Below are 22,871 nucleotides of genomic sequence, written 5' to 3'. Positions count from 1 at the left end.
AACCCCCGGCTGCGCCTAGATATCCTGTCCATGAAAGTCACAAACAGGACCGGTGACAAAGGGCAGCCCTGGTGGAGGCCAACACCCACCGGGAACGAGTCTGACTTATTGCCGAGAATGCGGACACAGCTCCTATACTGCAGTCGTACAGAGATCGGATGGTCCGTTGTAATGGATCCGGCGCCCCATACTCCTGCAGCACCCCCCACAAGAACCCCAGAGGGACCCGGTCGAAAGCCTTCTCAAAGTCCTGCTGCAGATGTTTCAGATGGAGCTCACTTTAACTCTTTTATACTCTGTTGTTCAGTTTGGGTAGTTAGGAAAGGTTTGAAAAATTATAATGTGCAAAGTAACTAAAGCTGCCAGACAAATGTAGTGGAGTAAAAAGTACAAAGTTGAATAAAATAGAAATACTCAAGTAAAGTACCGTGACTTTGTACATAGTACAGTACTTAAGCAAATAGACTTAGTTACATTCCACCACTAATCATAATATTTAATCTAACCACTCGCAGCTTATCAAAACCTACATTTCAATGTTTATAAAGAGGTGGAATAATATAGAGCAGGACTGAGGTGTCAGGAACCTATAGGTCAAGGTTGACTCATGTGACCATGAACATATGAACCATTTTAGAATTCAACAAGCTGCAAAATCCACGTGGCGTTATCAAAGAGAACAAACTACTTTAAGTTGAAATATGTTCTGTCATATAGAAGCTGAGAGGACAGATCAGAAGAAGAATTGCAACCGAATCGCATTCCAACCTACATTGAAAAGTTAGCAGCCGGAGCATGAACAGTGTTTGTAAACTGAGAGAGGAAACAAAGTGAACCAACCTGCTCTTTGTTTCCGGACATGGTTGAAAACAGCCAGTAGTTTCAGTTGTCGCGCGTTCTCCTTTTTAGTACTAGAGAGTTCTTCCTCGAGCTCTGCTATCTTTTCTTCAAATACACCAAATACCTCTTCACCAGCCGCAGTTAGTCGTTGGCTGACTAAAGATCTCAGCATTTGGTCTTTCGACATTTTCACCAAACCACAGAATTGTTTCCTCTAGACAAACTAACCGTTACAAACGTTTAGCTCACTCTGACCTGCGCTGTGTTGCTAAGTTACGTTGGGGTCCGTCTACTTCCTGCTAGCATGCTAACTTCATTAGCTCCGTAGGACAACTCCGGTCACGTGAGCCGTCACCCGCGTATTAGTTCCTAGATACAAAAAGTACGTGGTGCGGTGTGGTAACCGTAACAGTTGTACTTGTATAATATAATTGTTACAATATTTACTATTATAACGAAGCATAAGAACTATTTAAAAGTTAACATACCGTTTGTCTTTTCCATATCTACACCATTGTATATGTATTTAAGTTCAACACTATAATAGTATACTCACAGACAATTGTATTATTTGCACAGAGCTACATTAGCTACATAGCTACATGTTTTCTTTCCAAGTATAAATTAACTGAAACTAAATGTCATCTTTATAAGAGCCAGGGTAAAACAAACAACTCCAAAACATCTCTATACAGTAAATACACACAACTCTCACTTGGATGTACTGTATATTTTTTAAAGTTTATGTTTATTAGTTGTTGACACCGGCTTCTGTTTTTTTTCCCCAGTACTTTTTTTTTTCATTTTGGCTATATATATTTTATATTAATTTAATTAAAAACTGTTTCCTGACAGTTTAGAATCATTATTTATGGAAGACTCCAACTCTGTTAGAGTAGATGTTTACAAATGGTCACTGTTAATGTAGAGGTCAGGGTTAGAACAGCACAGACAAAGGGGAGCACACAGACTAAATAATGCAAAGAGGAGGAGGAGGAGGAGGGTGATTGGGAACAACAGGTGAAGCTGATCAGGGCAGGGAAAGGTGATCACACTGGCTGGAAACACACAAGGTTCAGGAAGTGAAGATATCTGAAACGAGAGGGAGAGGTGAGGGACAAAATAAAACGGGGAACCTTAGAAAGATATGAATTCAAACTGACGCTTTAATATAATATATCAAAATAAACACCATAAAACAGATACAAAATATCCACAATCAAAAAAAGAGCTGCCTCTACGAACAACTCATGAAGGGCAGCTGATTGTCTGAACTTCAAACTGCATAAGAGCTAGAGAGATATAAATCAATATGTTGTGAAGTTGACATATTGTCAGCAGAAGATACAATATCTCAGCACATTTATGAAAATGTATGTGTGTTGAATGGAAGATGAGAGATCCTGATTCTGATGCTACAACTGACTGGTATCTATCCTTCCTCGTGCCATATCTCTCCCCCTCATCCTCCACGTAGAGGCCTGTAAAGCAGCACCAGATATAGGACCATGTTTTGGGACGCACCAGTGTTTCTACTACAACTCCTCAATGAGCTGAACTTTGAAGATAAGAGAGAGTGTCTGCAGAGATGTCGCACTGAGGGTGAGGAATGGAATACGAAACACATCATATGGGATGATGATACAATACATGCACCATCAATATGTTGCCAGTTTATTCTGTGTCAGTGAAATGTTTTTCTTGTTTGTTTTTTTGCATTTCATACATTTTTTTCTCATGTGTTAGCTGCGCACAATGCATGCTGGTTAGATTTGTGTGCGACTTGTCTGAAAAAATCCAACCTGGACTATATCATTAGAAAAGTAAAATTGTTAAAAGGGTTTTCGATTGAGCTCAGCAGTGTGTAACTGGTTCAAACACAATCAGATCGTATGAGTCATGTGTGTGCCATATGGTGACAGTAATGTTTTTCAGTGTTTCTAATTTTGCAAAAACATCTGAGGTGTTCCGCTACTGGTGTGTGGGGTTGTGTGAATTGTGCGTATTGTCTTGACAAAACGAGCCCTTTTTTAAAAATGGTGCCAAAGCAATCAAGAAAAAAAAGGCTTTATGTTTCCTTGTCCCCATAGTCTGCTGTCCGATGTTATGCAGTCTGTTTGCGGCCTGATAACGAGACAGAATCAGAATGTGTTGCGTTGATCTAATGTGTTGATCTATCGCCACAGAATATCACAAGCACTGTTTGATTCTTCTGTTTGGCATTGTGAAACACTGTTTTATTAGTCTTTCCAGAATGAATTTCACTATATTTTTTATTTAATTTATTCTTTCCCTTGGTAGTTGCATTGAAAATGTAAAAAAAAAAAGTGTGTCTGAAGCTGAAATTACATAACAGCTGACTGATTACAATGAAAAAAAAAGTGCAATATATTGCTAGTTTGTAAACTAGATTTATCCAGGCAGTTTCTCTCCCTGTGAGTGCAGCTTCTGGTGTTTAGTTGTGCAGTCTCAGTTGTCACTCTTGGTTTCTTAGTTACCGTGGGGCCACCTGCTCTGCTCAGGTGTAATGTTCGAGTGAGTGTCAGGTAGACTGATCTGTCCGATCAACATCTGTTTGGAGTTCTGACTGTGGAAATGTGCTGCACGCAAGTCTGCTTTTTACATTACATCACCATCTAACAAGGATGCCATTGGGGGAAAAGGTCCGCTCTTCTTCTGCTTCAGGAAGATTAGAAACCCAGCATGTGACCAGGTAATCTGCTGTTCTGTTCTCCTCCTCACCGCCATTGTACATCACATGTCTTTGATCAGTTTTGTTCCCATTTCTTTTTATCTTCATATGAAGAGCATTATGTCGGGTACCAAGGACATGTTTACTGTTGTCATGGCGCTTGAGTTGCCATGTGTGGCACCCCTGAGCAGTTACCATGTAGTACAGGAAGTCTGGTCCCCTGGCACCTACAATCACTCTCCTCAGATTAAATAGATCTATGAGTATGAGCACTTGCACTTAAGTAAAAGATACAACATTGACCTTTCTGATATGCTTCTAATGAGTGCCAAAGCAATATTTTTACATAATAGCAATGTACTATATAGGGCATGCATTTACTCAAAACTATATCTCAAATCCTCCAGCATGCTCTCTGAACTGGGGAGTGCAGGGAACAGGGCGACAGGGCCAGGTTCCCGGGGTGAGAAAGTCAAGGATAACTTCCCAGCACCAAGACAAAGGGATGTCAGTGAGGACAGACAAGAGCAGCCTCAATGGTTGGCTCGAGAGCTGCTGAGACAGAACGGCCGAAGGCACTCTGTCACACTGGGAGATGAGGCTGAAATCATGAGACGACAACACCACCGTATTGATTCAACTCGCAGACTCTGCAGCCTCAAGGTGTAGTTTTCAAAACCTCTAACAAAGTGATATGAGATAAGTAAATGGGATCAATGCGCATCTGAAAAGTAAATCTAGATTGCTTCGGTGCCATGATAGATGTTCACCCTCTCCCAATCCAGCTACTTTGTTAAAGTTACTGCTTATAGCCTCAAGGTGTCACTATAGTGCTACATTGTTGCACTCGGACTCTTTCTGGAGTGCTTCAACTCAACTACAGCAGCAGCATATCTCACTCACAAGGTGAGCAGCAGGATGAATGTGAGGTAATACCGAAAGGGCCATATTCAATCAAGCTGATGATCAATTTGTACTCGCAGCATGACAGCACATCGGGCAGGACAATCTGTCCCAGAGCCAGGGATGGACATTTGTCAGGCCAAAGTAAAACAAACATACAGTTGCCGAGCCAACTACTTAAAAGGTCCCAAGTAGATTCAAATTCTAGCCTTCAAGCTGACAGGAACGATGGACTGATGTAGGCATTGCAGTCGCAGATGTCAGTCTCACACTCTCCTGCTTAATGTTGTGAGCAATGTGCCGTGACAGATTAGACGGAATAGGCTCAGGAGTTCAGAGTTATACAGCTCTAATAAAGGGGTTTGGAAAGCAGTCCAGGTTCTTTTTAGCACTTTCCATCACGCTGACTGATAAAAACAATTATCTCTGCAGTTCAGGAGATACCGTGGGGAAACCTCGACTCTAGTTACATCCTTGAGGAATTAGGCTGTTTAGCCCTTTTATTTATTAACGATGGATCAAAGAGGTTCATGGATCAAGGACCCGTTGCTAGGAAACCGTGGCAAATTAACGGGGAGCATGGCCTGACATCTGGCCTTCTGCAAGCATCTTACAGACAATTGTAGCCGGTGATGGCTTGTGGTGGCCTTTACAGATAGTCATTAATACTCAGAGGTGGAGCCCTAATCATGTGTGTTGATAATTACATAGTGTTAATATCTCCTTCTCTCTAGCACGCACACTTTATGAATTGGCGCGTTTTTGCCAATCAAACTCTATTACTGGTATTATTGGGCATTGTGCTCTTTTCGTATGAGTATTCCTAATCAACCGGCGTTATTAATTGTGCTCATTTCATAGTACAATGTTACAATTTGTCCTCTCTCCAATAAGATTGATGAGACGATATCCCTCGACAACCTCCAGGAATTGAAACTAGCATTTGAGGTACTGTATAAACCCCATCTTTTCAGAACACACTGACAGCCTGGTGATTCATTTCTGGAATATTTGTCTGTATTTTCTCTTGTAAAGGAATGTGAAACGGGTGGCTTGAGATCCATTGATGCGAATAATTTTGGACGTATAGTGAAGAAGTGTCTGGGTTTGCCTAAGACGGTAAGACAGTGTGACATTTCTCTTTATATCTTACTCTCTCTCAGATTCTCTCATCTCTGTGTTCTCTATGTCTTATTCACAATAGCTATTCCTTATTCTTTTGTGCTTTAAATTTCACAGAGCAATGCGCAGATTCAAGGCTTATTTAAGAAGATTGATTATTCAGGCCAAGGAAGGATTTCATGGGTGAGATGACATTCATATTTGTTTCTTAGGGCATGCAGCTTTTTTATTTTGGAGAGTTGCTTTAGTTATGACACTTCTCATGCATGCTAATACCAGGAATTTGCAGTAAAAAACAGTTAGGGAACTATGAAATGTGACAGGGTTATTTTGGCAATTGTAATTCAGTTAGGATTACAGGATCAAGTGAACACGAGCATACATCAGCTTTCCTAACGCCAAGTTGACTGTGCAATAACACATGGAACAAAGCTCATTGTTTCCCAACATTGCTATTGACTCTAGACACTTGACTTAATAATCTTGACAGTGTTTTTTCCTTCAGCTGGATACGACTGTGAGAGGCTGTATGGATTGTAGAGCGGAAAAATGTTGTCCTGGTTTGCCAATTTTAAAGAAATGATTAGAAGATATTTCCAGATGTTTGGTGTAACACTGGAGTATGGATTGATTTTTTAATTCAAAGAGACAAATAACAAATGTTACAATTGTACTCGTATACATGGGTGTAATTTCCACCGGCGATGGGGGAGACACGTCCGCCTCACTTTTCAAAATCCTACTTTCTTGCAATAATTGAACATCAATCAAGTATTAAATATTAGAGAGAGACAGTAGAGCACTTTTCTCTTTTTAGTGAAGACATATAATATTTATCTGTAACAAAGAATGAGGTGTCGATCAACAAAAAATAAATGTGACTTTAAGGTTTGTGTATCAATCATACAGCAATTACAAAAAAATCTAATTTTTTATTAGACTATTATTTTGGAAAACAGGATCTAACAAACTTCATAATTTCTAGATTGATATCGGGAATAGCATTCATAATCTACACTTGTTTTTGCTTGAAGAACTTCTGTCTTTTTGTTTCCCACCTACCTCTGAAACCAAACCTACGGCTCTACTCATGTAACCACGATAACAATTTAATAAATATCAACATGCGGGCTAGACCACTTGAACCTAACGGCAGGTAATGTGACGCAGGGTGAGTTCTGCACACACATGCTGCAGAAATACAAGGAGAAGGAGGAAACTGAAAGACGCAGTAAGCAGGTGGCGTTCACTCTGCCAGCCACCATGAAGGCGTTGTGTCATGGCATCCCCATCGTCAACATCCACTCCACCCATGACGGCACCATCGTATCAGTGCGAGAGGACGGGGTTGTTTGCTACTGGAGCCCTGAACTTAAACCACTTAAGACCAAACACATGTTTGTATGTTTTACCTGTTTTACATTTATCTGATCACTTTAGGGATAAGTTTGGTGTCATTCTGTAGTTTTTATTGTCAACAACAACAGAGTAATGCAGGGATGATGTATTTATGTAGGCCACCTTGACAAACTCAAGTTCATGATACGTATATACGTTTTCTTCAGAAAGATAATCTTCACAAATGAACACAACTTTCATGATTTTTGAAGTGTGAATGCAATCGGCAGCTGAAGTTAGTTGTGATGACGTTTTGTAGTTTCTATTGTAGTCGTAGAACCAACGTAAAAATCTCTAAAGGTTGTGTTAACCACAGACCTTATTTCAGGAATCTAAACAAAAGACCCATTAAAAAGCCATTAACTTTGAGACAATGGAACATTTCCAGGTTTAGGACTCCTTCCTGCACCACTTTATGGAGGTCTATAGACCAAGCCTTGAATATTGTCCAAATGTATAGAAGGTGTTTTCCCTTTATATGTATAGAGAGGACAAAATACCACAGCTGAATATTTTTTTATAATTATTCAAGACTGCCTTGATTGCCTCAAATTATATAGCTGAGAAACATGGAACATTTTTAACACATCATTTTTAAAATTTCTTTCAGAATGATGGACCTGCAAACAGGAAGTCAAAGTGGGCAAGTGATTTTACTCTGATGACAGAGTTCAACAAGCTGATGATCGGAACAGGGTACGTTTTAACACAATGAATTAAAGAGCACATCATTTATATATAGATTACTCTCACTGCAGGTTCCAGACTATTCTAGCTTTGTTTATTGTGCGTGTCTTCGTTATCTTGCAGGGACAGAGAGATCCAACTTTATGAGCTTTCCACTCTGGAGCCTTATTGCCAGATCAATGCACTAGACACAGTGCCTTTGACATTAGACTATGGGTGAGCAACAAGACTGCACGTTAACATATCTTCCAAATGTCACAATAAGTCACAATCATGGTTTGTTTTCTTTCCCCCCATAGCTACACTGGCCCTGATAAATGTTGTATCCTGTACGGAGACACAGACGTAAACCTGATCCAATTTTAAAACTAAAACATTTTGTTCCACTTGATTACTGAAATGCTGGCAGAGGTTCATTTTGGTGTTTGTGTTTCAGGGATGTGTCACAATCATTTTGATATCCTCTGCTGGAGATACCCTCAGGTAAATTTGCTTTACGCAATACACAATCTTCTGTCACTGCACTTTGTACAATCTGGCTGGATGGTAATCACTTGCTATGCGCAGGATGCAGCGTTGGTGTAATGTACAAGGCCATTGTAGGCAGGTCACTCATGCATAGATTAAGGATGCACGGATCCAACTTTTTCAGTCCCGATACTGTTATCGATACTTGGCCTCTGGGTATCGGCCGATGCCAAGTACCGATCAGATACCAATGCTGAGTTGTATGCCTCGCTGTGTGGAAGTCAATGGGATCATTCTTTTATGTGTAAGGCAACATCAAGCTTGATTTAAACATTGCTTTCCTAACTTTGTAAAACAAAATGTAACAAATAAAATACATATACATTTTTTTAATTATTATTTTTAAACATATTGGTATACAGAACCAGATTGGCCCATTGTCACTTATGCCTGATCCACCTATTCGAGTCAGTAGCAGACAAATATCCAATATCAGTATCGGTGCAGCTGTAGCACATATGATGATTGATAGGAATAAATTTGATCTGGCTTAATAAGGGTTAAATAAGTAAAAAGTTAGTTAATCACAGTACACACTGTTATTCAGTATTATTCAAACAGTAAAAGACACCATGACAAGGTGTCATAAACACATTATGAAGGTATTACTAGTATACATATACAGTATAGACTAACTGTATAGTAAATAATATCATGTATGTCAACTTTTCCAGCAATATTCTGCCAGATACTCAAAGTCAGTGATTAGACTATTTTCCTGCACAGCAGGGTGACCAGAGAAAACATAGCTGAGCCTAAGGGAGACATCAGTCACAGCCAATTAGATGTGTGTACCTTCTTGTTTTCCTCTCACGTTCTTGACTGAGCAAAAGGAATTTGTCAGTGAAAAACAGGAATCTTTCCTCTGAGTGAGATACATTTGCAGCCGTTTTTGGTGTTTCCTGAGCAAAATAACGTTTTGTGCTGATAAGTAACAAATGTGAGACTCTCTGCTCAATAAAGTCATCGATTGCAGCCATCGCATGATTTAACGTATATTCTTTATTTGGATGTGTAGTTTACCAATACTGCAAGTAAAAAAACAAAACAGTTATTAACTGAATAAGATGAAGACTCATATATTTCCTTTCATCATTTTTTTTCGAAAGGCCTATTTCCATTTCCATTCTCAATTATGATTCACATTAGCAGGTAATCAAATGTTCTGGTTCTTCTAACATAATAACACAATTTTCATCTTTTCATTATTATATAGTGATCTCTTCATTATATCACAAAAAAATCTGAAATATTCATGATCATATCAGTCGATATGAAGGGCGTGATTGGGCTACATTGGCAGATTGATTCATTTATTGGATTCGTCTTTCACAGTGGTGATTGTGCAATTATTTTGTTCTGGTTATCACAGAGAACTGAGTGTATGGACTCGGTGAAGTACTAAAAAACACAGCTGGGTAGGAAGCTGTATAAGCTTCAAACTTCAAAAGTATGATGGTAAATTATACCCTTGCTTCCTATCTCTTCTTCCCCGACAATCAAATAAATGATATGCAGGTTATGTGAGTTCGGAAGTGTCTCGGAAAAATGTGACCTGTTTCAGGCCTGCTTGTTCATTTCAATTTCAATTTTTTTTTATAGATTATGGAATAAATCACCGAAGATTGAAAATATGCCCAACATAGCGGTTGACGATGCAGTGCTATCTCCCAATGTGACATTTGTCAGATGGAAGGTTCATCACGACTGGGTGACACAGGTGACATTTCACCTTTCCATCTGTATGTACACTTCCCTTACAAAGGAATGAATTTAAGTTCAGCTCAGTGACAATTTACAATATCTGCAGAAGCTATGTAACAACACATTTGACTTGCATTATGAGCAGATAACCCTGAAATAGACTGAGCAACTCTTCTCTCTAACTTTAGGCAAAATATTTTCAAAGTTTTCAAGCTGTTGCCTCCTCATCGAATGAAGAATCTTCTTCCCTCGTTATAGGTAATTCTGTTTTTCTTTGTCTGCTTTTGTTCAGCACCATCAGGACAATATCAAACAATCCGAGACTTCCATTGTCGTGATTTAAGATCCAGATTAGAAATGACGAATGCTGATGGAACAAAGTATCAAGTACTTTCGCTCTACAGTGTGCAGCAATTAAGCTTGGTGTTGAACATGAGGCAGCCTGGTAGGAGAGCTGTAAGGGATGACGCATGATTACTCGTCCTTCTCAAATTCACCAATCAATGCCAGCGTGTGTGTATGTGTTGTGTGTGTGCGTGGTCGGCCGTGTCTGCTTGCCAGCTTGCTCATTTATTCTGATAATGGCCTACCCTTGATCCAGAAAACATGTTTGATCGATGCTTACACACGGGCCTTGTAATGAAACACTTCTTTTTTTCTTTTTCTTCTTGAGGCTGTGCGCTACCTTTAACAGACGCTCATTGGCAGTTGAGTGAGATCAGAGAGGCCTGCTATGAAGGTAAGACCAAGAAGGTCCAACTGAGCTGGATTCCACAGCTCCGGGCATTGGGTGACCAGACGGTTTTCACCATCTACAAAGGTGTCAAGACCTTTGACCTGTGTCAGAAGCACAGCTTGCTGGTCACTGGAGGCATGGACAGACTCGTACGCATGTGGAACCCACATTTTTCTGGGTAAGCAGACCATCAACAGAGAATCAGAGAACAGAAAATCAACACTAAATAAAAAAAACAACTCCTCTTTGTTCTGTTTTTCTTGTTAGGAAACCAACCGGTATTTTGAGAGGCCACTCTGCTCCCATCGTCTACCTCCGCATCATATCAGAGGACAGTCAGATCTTCTCTGTCTCCACAGACAACACAGTGAAAGTAATTATTATTTAATTTTTTTTTGCTGTTTCGCTGACTTTACTACGGTCTAAACGGTTCCCTGTCTATATGTGTGTGGTACACGTGTTTAGGTGTCAGATTATGTCTGGAAAAACAGTTTATTTCTGTGAGTACATTTGATTCCAGTCCAGCTCACTTTGTTTTTGCCATTAGCTTTGTTCGCATGCAAACATTCTATAGTGGCTGAGACACCAGCAAATAACCAACATGATGAAACCATTAACTAAATCACTGCACATTATCTGACTAAAGAGGCCGTCTAAGCTCTGTGCATCACATGGCCAGACCTTGAACCAAATACAAAAGAGCTTTTATCAAGAGACCTCAACAGATAAAAAGCTGCAAGTCTTTTATATTTATTTAGTCAGAGATGACACATATAGATAGACAAGCATTCACATTAACACATAGTTAGATTATGAATGGACTGTACTTGACTGTACTTGTTTGACACATGTCATCATTCACCCATTCACACCTATTCATACACCATTCATACTATTCACACCCAGTCATTACACTGACAGCTGGAGCATCAACTAATAACATTCACACAACACTCATACACTGTGTATAGGCACAGCTTCAGGAGCAATTGAAGGACGACCCTGCTTTCCACTGAGCCACAGTCGCCCAGAGAGACCGATTCATGGGTGGCATTTCTGAAGGATCTTCTTCAGGACACTGTGGATGCTGGTCACAAGGCCAGAGGCATTTCCTTCTTTGATGAAGTGCACTCCATCAAATATTTTCCTGTTGTTGTATCTCAGGTGGGGATGTTCAATCACTTCACCGTCACAGTTGCCAACAGCCTTTCTGATTCAATTGTTGACGATCTTCCTGTCAAAATTCACCTCCCCTGGCTGTCCATATCTCCACGCTTGACGCTCATTGATGCAAGAATATGCAATTGTCATTCGAGGAAACTTTGCATGGAGCTGCATCAGGTTCTTTGTCATTCTGGATACAAGTTCATTGGCGGGCGTCAACCGCAGATCGTTTCCACCAGCGTGGATCACCAAAATGTCAGGGAAACTTTGAGTTTTCAACTCGGCATAACAACTGGGTAGGACGCCACTCCAGCACAGGCCTCCTTCGCCAAACCAATCAACTTTGGCATTGAGTCCGAAGTTCTCCCCAATGTTCTGATACGCTCCTTCCTCGTCGAATGTAACTCGACCCGATGATCCATATCTTAGCTCTTGTATCCTTCGTGTCCTCCTTCGTCTTAGGAGAGTTCTCAGGGGAGAGAGCTGGGAAGGAGATCCTTGGGATTATTTTTCTGCCTTGGGAAAAGTCACCAAAATACCTTTCTACCGGAGGTGTACCTTCCAAGATCTGTGTCTTTATCCGCACAGGGGAGGAGATCTCTGGGATTTCTCCATACGTTTTTTTTTTTACTGCAGGTGTACCTCTAGACATCTTCCTCTTCTTCCTTATAGGGGAAGTGCTGTCTGAGCTGTCGTTGCGTCTTTGTGAAATTTCAGCATAAGCCCTCTTTCTTTTTGCCAGAGGCTTGATGTAGACAATGCTAGATCTATCGTCCTCTGAAAATGGCTGTGGGTTTTGTGGACCACAGGAGGATCTGGTCGATGTCTGGTTATCCTCACCTGAGCTCAGACTTTGAGGACAACAGAAGTCCTTCAGGTGGCCCATTGTAGCGAAAGGATGCTGCAACACTTGGCTGGATGTTATCCTCTGAGCAGGATCCAGAACTAAGTAGTCCGAAGACTTGGAGGAGAGCTGGCTTCCTCTGACGACTTGAAAGTCCATGTTAGAAGAGGCAATGAAGCTGGACTTCTCGCACATTTAGAAATGAGAAACCTGCTTCTTGTAAATGTTTTTTTTCCAAACTTTTTACTCAACTACATTTATTTTGATACTTTTCAGATTAAGGTTGTACGCACAAACATATAATCAGTTTATCAAACAGATTAATACAGCAGTATAAAAAGCAGTAAAACATTAGCTGCACCTCAACAGTGTTTAAGTGCTGCTTACGTACATTAATAGTAATGATCCAGCAGTATAATAGAACACAAACTGGAGCCAGTCTGCAATATAAGTATGTTATATAGTATTTTAATACTTTAGGGTGTGAAGTATTGCACATTTTTGTACTTCTACTTAAGTGGAAATTTCAAATGCAGGTATTCTTTAGTGTGGTATTGCTTTTACTTTATTTATATGAATTCTTCTTTGATCGCTGTTCACCTGTTCCCATTTCAGATTTGGGATATTGAAGATCAGCATTGCCTGGTTACAGCAGACCCCAAAGCCAGCGGGATTCATGGCGACATGTCTGCATGCTCGTATTCCTCTGCTATGAAATGCGTCTACATTGCGGCAGACTGTATGGCTGTGCTCTCCCTGAAGATAAGGTTGGCTGTCATGCCTTTGTTCTTTTTTCATCATGGAATCCAATGTACTCTGAAGATGCTTTTTGAAAATGTTGAAAATGAACTCATTTAAGGACGATAGTTTGTGGAATTCTATGAAACAAGACAGCTGATGCTTTTGAAGATTTGCTTTTGAGGGATTAAACATCTCAATTTCACCCAACAGCTTTTAAGATTTAGTTTTTCAGAGATGACTGCAGCACCTTAATATTCATCCCCATGTTATTCATTTTATTATCTTCTGCCTCTGTAAGGCCACAGCTTCACAGCCGTCTGACTGTTTCACATAATGAGACTGTAATGTGCTGCGGCTACAGTGAGGAGTTTCGTCAAGTTGTCAGCTGCACTGAGGGATCTGTGAGTACATCCTTTACAACATTACATTTCCACTGTGAAGTTAATCAGGTCTGTCTTCAACATGATCATTTTTATTCAACGTATGTTATCTGTGAAATTACCTAAAAATGGTACTGGTTTCAGGTGGTGAAAGTCTGGGATTTTGACACCGGGCATCAGGTTTTTGAGTTTGGTGGCACAAATGATCTGTCTGCCACCACATGCATGACTTTTGACCCCAAAGGGAGGAGGTACAGCACAGGAAGCAGCTTGTGAAATGTTTCACTTTTCATAAAAAACATAGAGCCACTACTTCATCACACTACAGCATGTTCTTGTGTTTGCAGACTCATCACAGGTGGAAGAGATGGTTGTTTAAAGATCTGGAACTTCAACAATGGTCAGTGCCTAAAGACACTGAAGAAGGGTAAGTACTGCACATTGTCATTACTTCCTCAGACCAAAAACAAGAAAGAGAAAAAGAAATACTATATTATCCAGTAATTGTGAAAAGTCCCCTCCAATCTTTCCTGTAGAGGGTGAATGTCACGAAGTGTGCGACTGCATCTTTCTGCAAGTTCACAGGAATTTGTGAGTAATGATGTGATATTCGGCAAGTGTTCTTGGCTCAGTATGAATTTTAATCCATGTTGAGCTTGTGTAATCTTACGTTTGAAGCTATGTGATGTCTGTCGGCCGGGACCGGAAGATAGACATTTACCCAGTGAGTACAAAAGACATGAGTTCTAGATATTATTTGTCAGTTGTGTTTCAGAAATCCCAGTCCAATTATTTCTCCAATCCCTCCATCTTTCCATCGTATTGCATCCATTTGCATTTGTTTACATTGTCATTACTAGCTGAACTCCATTCTAAAACAGCAAAAAAAAAAGAAAAAAGACTGATAGATCATGCTGCTTATATTGCCTGTTTTGAATTTCATTATAACGAACATGTTTTGCTACAGGGCTGATGACACTTCTTGTCATTGTCTGGTTAATACGAATTTTAATGCGCCAATAGAATGTTCTTCCAGCTATTTTTATGACCCATTACAAAGTGTGTTTTGATTTAAAATGCCCTGTCGGCTGACTGTGCGTCTGCATTGTGTCAGGACATACCCGAGGACCTTCATCGTGTCCAGAGACCACAGCCTTCGTGGCAAGATGATCTGGTGATTAATGAACAGAAAATTGTCTTGACAATAACTGGCAGAAAAGATGTTCAGGCAGACCAAAATGATAACAATAGGCTCCGACTGACAGTTAGTATTCCCTCATGACATTCATGTCAGGCAGACTAGATGACAGAAACATCGAATGGATCCATCCATTATTCTTCCATTTCTACAAAGTACAGCTATCTGTGCTGAAAGTGACAAAAAGACAAATTGGGTGTTTTTGTTGTGAACTGAATGCTTGATCAAAAACTCATTAAGCAAGGGCACATTGTGTGCTAGCTAACCATCAAGGCATCATCTAGTTGCTACGGTTTATTTTCATTTATAAAAACAATTTCTGAAAATGTTCCAGTGGTGAGCAAGTATGTTTTCCTCAAGTACTGCATTTAAATACAACATTGAGGTATTTCAAATACTTCAAAGTATTACCATTTAAATGTCATTTTATTCTCGTACTGTAGTTTCTACTCCATTGCATTGATTTGACAGCCATGGTTACAAGGAATCAGATTATGATTTTAAATACAAAACATAAAATATGATGCACCGTATATATTTAAATAGCTAGTAGTATACAAAAGTGATAAATTAGCTCCACATTGACTGCACTATACCCATAAAATGCTGTTTACACACTAAATCAGTGTGTTATATAGAGTAGGGATGCTTGGCCAGTGCTGTGCTCTGCCTCAGTGCACCTTCACAACTGGAAAGATAAAGCCTCCCTGTTGGTTATTTGTTCATACCCACATGCACACACACACACACACACACACACACACACACACACACACACACACACAAACGACACTGCAGTCTTCGGTCCTACGAGTCATTTTTGCTGACTGGCTGGAAAGTTCAGAGAGATATGAGTAACAAAGCCTCCCTGATCTCTGCCCTTTATGCAGCATCACCTGCAGAATTATTTTTAATGCAGAAAGTTACCCCATCCCCGTGTCTTGCTTTTATTCTCCCTCATTCCTTGTTTTGATTTCTCTCAGCTTTGAGAATTTCTATTGCATATTTTGAAACGTTTTAGTCTCTTGCCACCCCCTGTACCCAAATGTATACACTAATATATATACATAGTGTAACTATATAGTAATAAAGTTTTCTCCCAAGCACATCATTGGTGATGTCCTCACATCACACTGCTTTTCTTTGTGTCAGTGCAGCCAAGCTTTGACCTGTCAGTATACCTGTCGTTTATGACAGGCTCTGCTGAATACCTGAGCTCTCACTGAAAGAAGAATGCCTTTATCACTGACTCAGTTCAGAACTAAAGGTGTGCAGCAAATGCCCCATGCACTCCTGCCAGTGTCTTATAGGGTTAAATATTTTATACCCTGTAGTTGTTTGCATATAAAATGGTATCAGGATTAGATTCTTTATTGTTGTTTATCCCAAAAGCAATACATGTATCTCAACAATAATCACCAATGCAGATGATTGTTCCCCTTAAGTGTCATAGTTTTGTAATCCAATAGCTGCTAATACATTGGTCTTTAGGGATTCTATTTCTTATCATTGAGAATTTATATTTAGTGGATTGGGAAAGAAACTCTTAACCTTTAGGCTATATATAGTCTGTGCTGTGAGCCAAATGCTAACGACAGCATGCTAACATGCTGATGTTTAGTATATTTAAAATACTCACCATCGTAGTTTAGCATGTTAGCATGCAACATTTGAAAATTAGCACTAAACACAGGGTTCAGATGCATCATTAGTTTTGCAGGTATTTGGTCACAAACTAATATGAGACAAATGAACGTTTTGGCATGATGGTGGCGCTAGAGAAAGATACTTGGGGATCACCATAACTCATTTGCATTCATCATCTGAGCATTAAGGATGTTTTTACCAGCTTTCATGGCAATCAAGAAAACATTTGTTCGTATATTTTACTGAATTCATTTTAAATATTTCTGCAATTTTAAACATTTGATAACTGATGATGTTACCTGATAATGAAGTACCAAAATCCCACTTCAGCACCTCGGGTAAAATCATCAAATACAATGATTAAGGCAGCCTCATGCTCTCAAAGATGTGTCTTCAGTCCGCCCAAAGATATCACACGACAGATTACAGTTCCTTTATCTGATTCTACCAGGATAAAGTGGTCAGGTTACCGTTGAAAAGCAGGGCAAAGTTCTCTCTCTACATGAGCTGTAGGAGGGAAAATGTATTCTCATTCACGCTGTGATCCATTATAGGAGATAACGCTGATTCCCCTTCCATCTCTTTTATCATGGCTGATGGTTACACTCACCCCCAAAGAGGCCCAGTAACAGAGCAGAAATAATGCATTACAGAGGCTAGTAAGTGACCCCTTTGACTATCTACAGAGCCGTCTCTTGAAATTGTTCTTTCATTAATGGCCTGCAAGAGGAAGATCAATGGGTTGGTCTATATACATTGGTATCTTTCCCTTATCCATTGAGCCTCGGGTTCACTGTGAATGTTTCTGTTCCTCCAGATGGCCAGTGTTGTGTTGCATCTCATTAATATTGTAACTCATGGCCCAGTTGAGCTAAATATTTTGCTTGGCCTAAAAATATAATTTACAGTTAGTCCACTAATCAGTGCCTAAGTCAAAACGTGCCATCTGCTTTTCCTGATTTGTGCACAGTTTCTTGTTGGCAGCATCACTCCAAGCTAAATATTCCTGTTGAGGCCAGACAAAGAAAGCAAGAAGCACATCAAGCATAAGATGAATTGCATTGCATCAGTGTGAAGTACAGTGGCAGGAGTAATGTTTGGCTTTTCGGCTCGCTCAGGGGTTTGACATCAAGCTTCTTACAGACAGTCGATAACATTTAGACAGTCATTGATCACACTTGGCCAGAGTTCTGTAAGAAAAAGCAGAACTTTAGTGAAAACTCTGACATTCATGGCTAAAAATGAGTCAAAACATTTTCCACCACGATTTATCTCAGGCCTTGAATGGGACTCCTTAGGTCGTCAGAGAGAAATTTACTTGAAGTTTTTGGTGGACAGACAGGTGACCTTTAACCTCACTTCACTTATTCTGTGTTGTACTTATTCTAAATTGATATAGTTGAGAAAAGCACTTCTTCACTTTTTCACTGGGAGTTAAATGAGAAGATTGATAACACTCTTATGTCTGTATTATGTAAGATAAATATAAGCTACCACCAGCAACCGGTTAGCTTAGCTTAGCTTAGCATAAATACTAGAAAAAGGGGAGCTTGCCTGGCTATGTCTGTGTCATTTTTAAACTTTGCTTTTTGCACAGTCTAAAGAAACAAGATATCCCATTGACCTCATATCCCATTAACTAGTGACCTTTAGAGGTGCTGGTGGGCAGATTTATTTCTCCCTCCTGACAAACAAAGCTAGCTGCTTCCGTACCATTCGTTGTGCTGAGTTTCTCATTTAACTCTGTGAGAGAGAAAATAAGCTTTTCCCCCCGAAACATTCCCAAGAAGAATTTGTTTTCTAAAGATCTGTACCGTTTGTTCCAAATCAGGCTTTATCTGTTAGAAAATACTCTGTAATATTTAAGTATTAAGTATATAAGTTCAAAATGTTCCGTAACAAAGGAAATGTAATACACTATATCTATTTTTGACCTGCAAACAAAGACAGGAATCTTTCAAAGGTTAGAGACCATTGGTAATAACGTGCCTGAACTTTTAACCCTGCAGTTGTTTAGAGACACTCACAATTTGTCTTTCCTCAGAAAAATGGCCATAAGGAGGACATCCTGTGTGTGGCGCAGTGTCCCCCCTCTCTCCTAGCCACCAGCAGCTATGATGGAGAGATTATAGTGTGGAACGTGGTTTCTGGACGTATACAGTGTCGGTTTGTCAGCCCTCTTCTTGCTGAAAATCAGAATGTTGAAGGTGATTTTGGAGCAAAGAGAATGTTGGGTGTATTCAATAAAAACTCTGACGTGATCAGAACATTGCATTTATTTAATGTGTTTTTTCTGTTACACAGGGCTGGATACAAGTGTTCCAAGCATCATTTTCCTGAAGGACTCCAAGTTACAGCACTTTTTCTCGACTACAGCTTTGCTGTCTTCTGGAGCCATGGGTCGGTGTTATGAACAGCACTAATTACGGCGCATGATTGCATTTTGCAACCTTTCAGTACACCGTTAATTACTGTATGAATTTCCGCTTTTAAAGGTTGTGTAAATCTCTGGAACGTGCTCAATGGAGGAAAATTTGTGGGCAGCTTCAAAGCTGTAAGATATTTAATTTTACAGCATTTCTCGGTTTCACTTTTTTTCTCTCTTACCTTCAGAATTGCTGATTAAACAGTAAGATAATTTGTGGTGCACTGTTTCTATGCTTTGGTTCTAGCAGATACCTTCCCTGCAGATGCATCATGGGACCCCATATATTAGAAGGTGGGGGAACATGGGGGCATAAAGCGAGAATAAAACTCATGCCTGAAAGCAGAAATTGTGTTTTGAGGCTATTAAACATAAAGTGCACTTATATTTCACAATAGACACAAAATACCTTGACAACCTTTTACCTATCATCATACCCCACTTGTGTTTTGTTACCTAGCAACAATGGCTCTTAACAATGATGGTGTTTTTAATTCATCTTTGATTTCTTCATGATTAGTTTCTACAAATTGTTGCACATTTGGTTTGATATTTGGTTCAGATAATCCGGAGAGCACTTTAAGCAGGGCGAATGCATATCTGCAGGGAGGAGAACAGTTAGTCAGCCATCACCAAGAAATGAACATGAATAGTTGGGATGTCAGTGCTATGACTGAAAAGCAATCATAACCATTGTATTCCTTTTTATTTTCATTTTCAGTCTAGATTCCAACAAAAGATTACAAAACTGGCTAAAACAGACAAGGACACGTTGCTGTACGCTGCTGACCGAATTGGTTACATCTACGTATACAACATAGAGAAGTTTGCCCCTCAGCAAAAATCACCTAGAGGTCAGCTGCATTTTTTGTTCTTCTTGCAATTAACTTTGATAACGCATATAATTAAAATGTGAAGAGAAACTGTCCATCAGAACATGCAAACTCACATTTGTGAGAGTGTTCCTGTTTGTATTGTTGACTTTCACTCAGCTGAAAACTTCTGGCGTGCCCACACCAGCAGAATTACTGGGTATGTAAAATACACAAATATGTTTTGTTACGGTCGGTCACAAATTAATCTTGTCTTAAGTTTAAAATGATCGGGTAACTGCTGTCAAACAGCAATTAGAATTTGCCTTGTGTCATTAACTTTTAGCTGCTTGTTTTTACTTAATATACCCCGGAGGTACAGTCATTCTCAGTCTGGGGTGTCACAGCCAGCAGGGGCTCCATTACTTTTCTCTGCTGCAGTAGACAAAGTATAGAAGAAACTGTGTGTGGGAAGGTCTTAAACAGACGATCAGTATAGGTGAGAAGCGGCCCGGGGTGCATCTGCCATTAGACGTAACAACAAAGTGGATGATTTAGAGTGTTCTGCCAGAAATGCCTTCTCTCATTTCATCTCATGTCTCTTTATTCTTGTCCAGCCTGCAGATTGTTGACAGTGATCAAGTGGTGCTTACCTCATCCACTGACTACACTGTGCGCCTTTGGAGTGCACATGGAGAATTCATAGGTCGGTGTCATTTTGCATCTGTCAATCCCCTCTTTCTAGACATTATTAATGTCCATGCAAACACTATTAATCATGGCACAGTGCTGTTATTTGTGGGAAGGTTCATTTCAATGTGACAGTACTGGCTGGGTTAACCCATTGGGGTAAAAACTAGCTGTTGGGCCCTTATGCTACCCCCTTCCTTCCACTCACTCTGCATTGTGTATGTGCCCTGTCACCTTCAAGTACCCGTCAAGTACTGTGCACACAGCAAATTACATGGCAGCTTAATTATATTTTGCCAAGAGAGCTGGTGTACTCCAACGCTACAATACTACCTAGCACCAGGTTTACAGTGTGTCAGTGTGTTACATTTTGGTGAATTCATTTCGCAACGTAGACCATGTAAGCACAGTATTAGCTTAATAAATAAACATATTAAAACTAGATTTTGAACAAGGTCATTCAGTCAGGTAGAGATGTCGGACCAACCTTAAGGTCATAGCATTGTAAACAAATATACTGGACATTTAAATGATAACCACTAACCAATTGACCCACAGTGAACCTGGGGCTTTCAGGAGCTGCACCCCTTAAAGAGATGTGTCTGTGCTAAGCTAAGCTAACTGGTTGCTGGCAGTAGCTTCATATGTCATATTTAATGCACAACCTACAGACAGTGGTATTACATTTTCTCATCTGACTCTTGCAATGTATTTACCAAAATGTCGAACTATTCCTTTAAATGTCTGTCACCAACCTCGTTGGTAGTCCACCCTTGATGTAAACACACTACAACTCTCACTGAATATCTACAGCCAAGGGAAGAGTGTGATCCACCTACTGAGACACTGCATTCATAACTATTACAAGAAAACTGGACAGAAAGAAGATGCTTTTCAATTTGTGCATAACATAATATTTATTTGTACGGTCTTCCTAATTATCAGTGTTATTTTAGTTTGAACTTAAGGCTCATTAGCTTTTCCCACTGAGGGAGAGAAAACAGGAAATTGGAAATGAAATTCACATCTAACTTGATGTTTTTGCATACTTTTTTACTAAATAGTTGCCTGTGAGGAAATGTCATTAATAACAATTTGGCAATTCTTTTTCAAACTGATTCATAACACATTGGAGAAAAAAAGGAAATTTCCCTGTTCTGTGGGTTTGTAGGAATTGTGCTGCACAGTAGGGCACTGCAGAGAAATGATTTCAAATGGATTCCGACATTGTGACATTTTAAAAAGCCAGAGTTTTGACTCCGTCACATCCCTTCAGCACCATGCCACACAACTTGGAAAAACACTGAAATGGAACATTTTGGCCTTTGTCCACAGGGACCTTTGGGCAGTCTGAGAGCTGGGGCGTCCACATCTCTTCTTCTTGGAAACATCCTGCTGTCCCCTATGAGGTCCTGATTGATCCTCTGAGTATGCCTGATCATGAAATTCTGAATGTGAACACATGTCTTTCTGATGCCATCAATCCTGACGAAACTGGGGCACAAAGAGGTGAAGCAAAGGTGAGCTGCATTACTTCAATAATCATTATGCTGTGTAAGCTTAAACTATGTGTGTCTCTCTGTCTCTCCCTCCTACAAACGTTGAACTGAATTGTGCCTGCTTCTCTTGCGGCATAATTGCAGTCAGAGACACACAGTAAACTGAGACTTCCCCCGACATCCATCAGTGACACAGACATTGAGGAAGATTAAAAGCACATTTTACCCAGAGGAACACAAGACTGGGTGAGTTATAACCATTACAACAGCAAAGGCTACTGTACACGTACTTTGGAAGTCTACAAACTGACAGATTTATATTAAGAGTGAGTGTGTCTTCTTTTGCATTTCAGGCTCAGTCATGAAACTGTCAGGCATATATATATATATATATATATATATACAAGCTATCGAACCAAGGCTGTCTGAAAGGCTTTGATGCTGTGGAGCCACCACCAGTGTAAGACCTGACCTCTCATTAGCAGCACTGAGGAGCTGGAGTCAACTGAATAAGATGAAACTGTACAATTGGGTCACAATTGGGAAACCGGATCATCCGACATTATAAAGTCATTGTTTTAAAATGGAAATAGTGAGAATGAGGGCTTTAGGTAATCATAGCAATGTGAAAAAAAATAATGGATTATTAATGAATGTGTGAAAACCTGTGGATTGCTAAATGAAAAGGCTCTGAACAAAGTGGAAAGTTAGGAAAAATACTAAGAAATCAGAATTTCTTGTCATTTGCATTTTTAAACACACAACTGTCCAGGTCATAGTCTTGGCATGAAGTGAAGTGAAATAAAAAAAAGGGGTTGGAAAACCATTACCATTAGACAAGAGCAATAATAACTTTGAGAT

At 39.8% G+C, this 22,871-nt stretch overlaps 1 protein-coding gene across 1 annotated transcript; it reads left to right on the top strand.

Annotated features, from left to right (window-relative positions):
• Positions 1–3,485: 3,485 nt before the first annotated feature.
• wdr95 (WD40 repeat domain 95) lies at positions 3,486–22,223 on the top strand (the record flags this gene model as incomplete). The annotated part of the gene is made up of 29 exons (XM_079166394.1): positions 3,486–3,553; positions 3,940–4,195; positions 5,330–5,383; positions 5,471–5,554; positions 5,675–5,740; positions 6,728–6,958; positions 7,566–7,651; positions 7,766–7,858; positions 7,942–7,987; positions 8,079–8,125; positions 9,773–9,890; positions 10,063–10,132; positions 10,548–10,788; positions 10,878–10,983; positions 13,234–13,385; positions 13,658–13,760; positions 13,884–13,990; positions 14,087–14,166; positions 14,276–14,330; positions 14,418–14,463; positions 14,854–14,913; positions 18,629–18,791; positions 18,889–18,984; positions 19,080–19,138; positions 19,731–19,863; positions 20,002–20,041; positions 20,439–20,527; positions 21,847–22,031; positions 22,155–22,223. The coding sequence occupies 29 exons, from the start codon at positions 3,486–3,488 to the stop codon at positions 22,221–22,223; spliced, it is 3,003 nt and encodes a 1,000-aa protein (XP_079022520.1).
• Between the last annotated feature and the right edge of the window lie 648 nt (positions 22,224–22,871).

This window comes from Pholis gunnellus (assembly GCF_910591455.1).
Source record: "Pholis gunnellus genome assembly, chromosome: 9".
Lineage (NCBI taxonomy): Eukaryota > Metazoa > Chordata > Actinopteri > Perciformes > Pholidae > Pholis > Pholis gunnellus.
This window is presented reverse-complemented; position numbering and strand designations above follow the sequence as displayed.